This window comes from Vespula pensylvanica, chromosome 9, assembly GCF_014466175.1.
Source record: "Vespula pensylvanica isolate Volc-1 chromosome 9, ASM1446617v1, whole genome shotgun sequence".
Classification (NCBI taxonomy): Eukaryota; Metazoa; Arthropoda; class Insecta; order Hymenoptera; family Vespidae; genus Vespula; species Vespula pensylvanica.
The window spans coordinates 7,511,761-7,516,513 of NC_057693.1; the positions used below are offsets into that span (position 1 = coordinate 7,511,761).

General features: G+C 33.9%; 1 protein-coding gene across 11 annotated transcripts in view; it reads left to right on the top strand.

The window, feature by feature from the left end:
- The window catches only part of LOC122631544 (bromodomain-containing protein 2-like), a 22,095-nt gene extending 17,895 nt beyond the window's left edge, over positions 1-4,200 (top strand). For 9 of the 11 annotated variants that reach the window (XM_043817360.1, XM_043817361.1, XM_043817362.1 and 6 more), the window contains 8 exons: positions 517-605; positions 895-1,009; positions 1,080-1,451; positions 1,572-2,126; positions 2,517-2,662; positions 2,736-2,885; positions 3,030-3,335; positions 3,980-4,200. In XM_043817360.1, coding sequence (XP_043673295.1) covers positions 517-605; positions 895-1,009; positions 1,080-1,451; positions 1,572-2,126; positions 2,517-2,662; positions 2,736-2,885; positions 3,030-3,335; positions 3,980-4,045 — 1,799 coding nt within the window. In that variant the 3' untranslated portion in view covers positions 4,046-4,200. The remainder of the gene's footprint in view (positions 1-516; positions 606-894; positions 1,010-1,079; positions 1,452-1,571; positions 2,127-2,516; positions 2,663-2,735; positions 2,886-3,029; positions 3,336-3,979) is intronic. The other 2 variants (XM_043817364.1, XM_043817365.1) reach the window with 2 other exon arrangements.
- Positions 4,201-4,753: the final 553 nt, after the last annotated feature.

Below are 4,753 nucleotides of genomic sequence, written 5' to 3' on the forward strand. Positions count from 1 at the left end.
AGAGAGAGAGAGAGAGAGAGAGGGGAGAAGAGAAGGGAAGAAAAGAAAAAAAAAACACAATTGTTCTGCGCATTAAAAATTTTTTAATATAAAATTATTAAAATGAAAGTCCACAAAAAAAAAGAAGCATATAATTGAGATATTTAAATTAACATTGTTGTACACAGTGATACAATTATAATATAAGCATATATATAAATAAAATCTATTAGAAAATATATGCTTGAAGTTGTTTGATTTAGTTTCTATATATATATGTATATATATAAATATATATATTATATACATGCATATATATATATATATTTATAACGTGTATTTAATATTTATTTTTTGCATTTCTTATTTGGCGTGCGTAACACTTTATGGCTAGTATGGCTGGTTATATTTATGGCTGGTATCCTCTGCACACTGCATCTCACTAGTACTTCGTCGAAAAATCTAAGTAATCCAAAACGAAATGGTTGATAGCACACTCTCACAAAGTTATTAGATGCACATTACATTATATTGCAGGAAACTCCTCCAGTCGTCCACCTAGAAAGAAGACGAAGAAGAATGCTCAAAGTGCACCACCTCCGACAACATCAACAACTGTTGCTCCGGTAAGATAACGTTCCAACATTACAAGACTGCAAAAATGACAAGATCTATTGGTATTCTTGTAATATTAACAAATTATCCATATCATTAGACTAATATATTTCGCAGTTTTCAATATTGTCGTGACTTGCAAAAAAGACGAAATATTGTTATTACTTTGTAATTATTATAGTTATCTGTAATATAAAAATTATATGACTGTCATATACGATATAAGTTATATTTGCTTGATATAATGAAGTGATAGGTGACAAAATTTATCAAATAATGATTTTCTAATACACTTTTTAGGCACTCAATCATACTGGAGGTCTATTAATGAATAGTCAGCCAACAGCAAATTCTACGGGACCAATAGCAAAGGCAGCATCGGTAACTCAATCTAGCAATATTCCTGCCGATCAAGGTACGTTTATTTCTTATAATTTTGTCATCTTACGAAAGACAGAAATAAATTGAATAATTTTGTTATTAAGGTGGCAACAGTCAGCAACCTGTAGCCGTAGCTGCTGTTACAGCAAGTCAAGGGATGCCTGTGGCAAGTCATGCATCTATGCCTGCGCAACCTCCACGACCAACAGCAATGGCTACAGCTGCTCCTGTTAAAAAGCCAACGCCACCTCCTCCGACTACTTCTAATCCTCCGACTCCGTCAGTATCCGTACCAACACCACCACCCAGTGTTACTCCAACAAATACGAACTCTGTGGTGGCATCACCGGTTGTGCCTCAGGCGCCACAGCCTCCAACGTCTGTTAATTCTTATCCAAATGCGAACACACCTGTTCCAACGGATGGAACAACATTAAATCAACAGGCGGACCTTTTGCAGCCATATAGTACTCTAGGTATAGATTAAAAATCATTATTTGGAATATTACTATGAATTTGGTTTTATTTGATCAAACAAATATATCATTTTATATTCTAATTCAAGAAAAATTCATAATTTTCTTTCTCTTATACAGCTTCTGTACCCACGACACAAACATCATTGGAACAAAGTCTTTCTATAAAGAAGGAGTCACATATATCAATGATTCCAACTCTTCATACAAGTAATAATACCAATTTAAATTTACTGCCAGATGTTAAAAATCCAGTTAATATGATGCCTACGAGTATGGCGTCGAATTTAAATCTGGGAAATATAAATATGGCTAATTTAAACATGAATTTACAACAAGGATTGGCGACACACATGTCAATGCACAATCAATTGGAGAATATGATAAATACAACATCACCTTTAACCAACATACAAAACTCGCATAATGTTACGATGTCGCAACATTCTAACGGCTTTCCAAGTATAAAGCGTGAAACTTCCTCGCCGAATATGTTGAATAACAATGGCATTCCAGGAGTTAATGTAGGAATGAATATGGGAGGAATGGGATCGATTTTTGATCCTGTTCCTATAGTTTCCATGCCAATGCAAATTTCACAAATACCCATAAAGAAAGAAGAAAAACAGCCTCTTCCTATTTCGCAGCCACAAATTGCACAAAAGGCAATGGATGGTATGTTTTTTTAATATCACATTTGTCTTTTAAAGAAGAATAATTTCATAGCACGTTCTAATACTGTACATACATATATAATCTAATACGAAACCTTACATTTGCTTAAGTTACACGTGTTGCTTTATATTTTGATGTGTGCTTTGTGCGATTACGTTATTTCTTTTTTATCCGTTACAATCATATTAGTCATCTTACTTTTTTTTTTTTTTTCGTTTTTCTTTGTTTTAATAGATGCGATATATCAAGAATATGCTTCAATAATTTCACGGCATATTAGCCACTTTAATATGCATTATATGTGCACTTTTCTTAAAAGCTAATTATCGTTGTAAATAAACACGCTGTATTAACCGCTTACTAATCAAAACTATAATGCTGGTGCTCTAGCAGGAGCTATTTTTGCAGAAATGAATGCGTTAGGTTTACCACCAATGGGCAATCACTCGAGTTCTCAGCTCATGCCTGAAAAGAAGATGACGCCACCCGATTCAAAAAATCCTGCTTCAAACTTTGCGTCAGCTTTTAAGAACAAGGTACAGGATATTAGTTTTAATCGATCTTAATTAGAAGAGAAATAATGTACGATTTTGTTTAAATGGTATATAGACCGTTGAACAAAATGTAAAGAACGCATCTTCGTGGTCGTCGTTGGCTCAAGCATCGAGTCCTCAATCTACTGCAGGAAGTAGCATGAAGAGCGCTGCCAGAGATTCTTTCCAAGCGTTCAAAAAACAAGCCAAAGAAAAACAAGATAGGGTAAGGACAAAAATATTATATTAATACAATTTTATATCGATATCTATCCATTGACCATCTTATTGACCAATCGACGAATGTTTTATTTATGAATGTGTCTGGTGTTTCATAAATTAATGCGTACATAAATATTATACGAAACAGCAAAGAGCACTATTGGAACAACAAGAAATGCGCAGACAGCAAAAGGAACAGGCTGAACGAGAACGATTGCGACAAGAAAATGAAAAGAGAAGAGAACGAGAGGAGGAGGATGCTTTGGAGAAAGTAAGAAAAACTGTTGGGGATCAACAAGGTAACGCGATGACCGCCACGACGAGAGCGGAAGAAGTGAAAGCCATTGTTGACACGGATAGCAGTAGTCCAAGTCATTCGTCTAATCAGGACAAAGCTGCTGCCGAAAGAGAACGACAAAGGCTACGGGAACAAGAACGGAGACGGCGCGAAGCGGTAAGTGTGTCATAAATATTTTTATTCTTTTATATGCTACTTAAATATTTATTTACGTTAGGTAAAAAAGATTAGATTTTTTACATCGTCTGTAATTGACTTAGGATCCTTTCAATCGTTAATTACCTCAGACACCATTTTGATTAGGGTTCTCAACAAATTCTAAATAACTTTTCATTTGTAGAAAAAAGAAAATGCAAATTAATTTAGTAAATGATTTATGTCGATTGTGCGGTTATAAATTTAAAAACATCATATCTATAAGGGTAATTCAATAGGATTGGATATAATATAATATAATTACAATTATGCATATATATATATATAATAGATAAATGAAATAATTTTTTTATAAAATATAATAAAATCGTTTCGTGTCTGAGGTAATACGGATTATTGCATAGAGAAAAGAGAGAAAAAGTTAAAGGTAGTTAAGAATTATAAAAGAGATGTTTCAAGGTTAATGCATAGAGACAAGAGGGAAAAAATTAAAGATAGTTAAGAATTATAAGAGAGATATTCAAATTAAGAAAATAGGAGAAAATAGTCGAGGCGTGTGTTAATCGTTGATGATTCTTGGTATCATCAGCGGAAATTTATTCGAAGGCGTATTCGCCAAAGAATGGGTATATTTATCTTTTCAGATGGCTGGCGCGATTGACATGAACATGCAAAGCGATTTGATGGCTGCGTTTGAGGAATCATTATAATGTTACTATTCGCTCCTCATAATAAATCCATTGAAACCGGGCAGGACTTGGATGAATATTTGCCGCTGGACGATATCTACAGAGACATTTTGATAATATACGGTATCTCTTGATCTATACGGAACTAAATCTAGAAAGAGAAAAATAGAAAGAAAGAAAAAAAAAATAGAGAAGAAAGAGAACCGTCATATAATTGTAATGCTGATTAAAAAAAAGAAAAAGAAAGGAGGAGGGTGGGTTAAATGGAGGAGGTGAAAGGGGATGGGGCAGAACGGATAATTCTAGCAAGTTATCATCTAATGTATGTAACAACAAGGCAGTGTACTTGTTTGTAAAATGATAGTGTGGTTGGGACATTCCAACGGGGGAAGTTTAAGGAGAAGTAATATCAAGTTTTAACGATCGCCCGTCTTCGATCGTTCAATCGGATTTCTACAGAAATACGATTGATATATATAAAAATAATATTTGCAAAAGCAAAATTGTGGTTTAAACGACGGACACCCAAGTGTGACCATGTAATTAGAAAAGATAGTTACAGAGAATACTTCGAAGAATATTACATACTAAACTCTATTGTGTTACATTTTTCCGGTTTTCATAAGTTTGTACTTTATGTAAATTTGGAAACATAACTAAAAATATTATTCAGAGATAAGTGAGAGAGAGAGAGAGAGAGAGAGAGAGAGAGAGAGAGAGAGAGAGAGA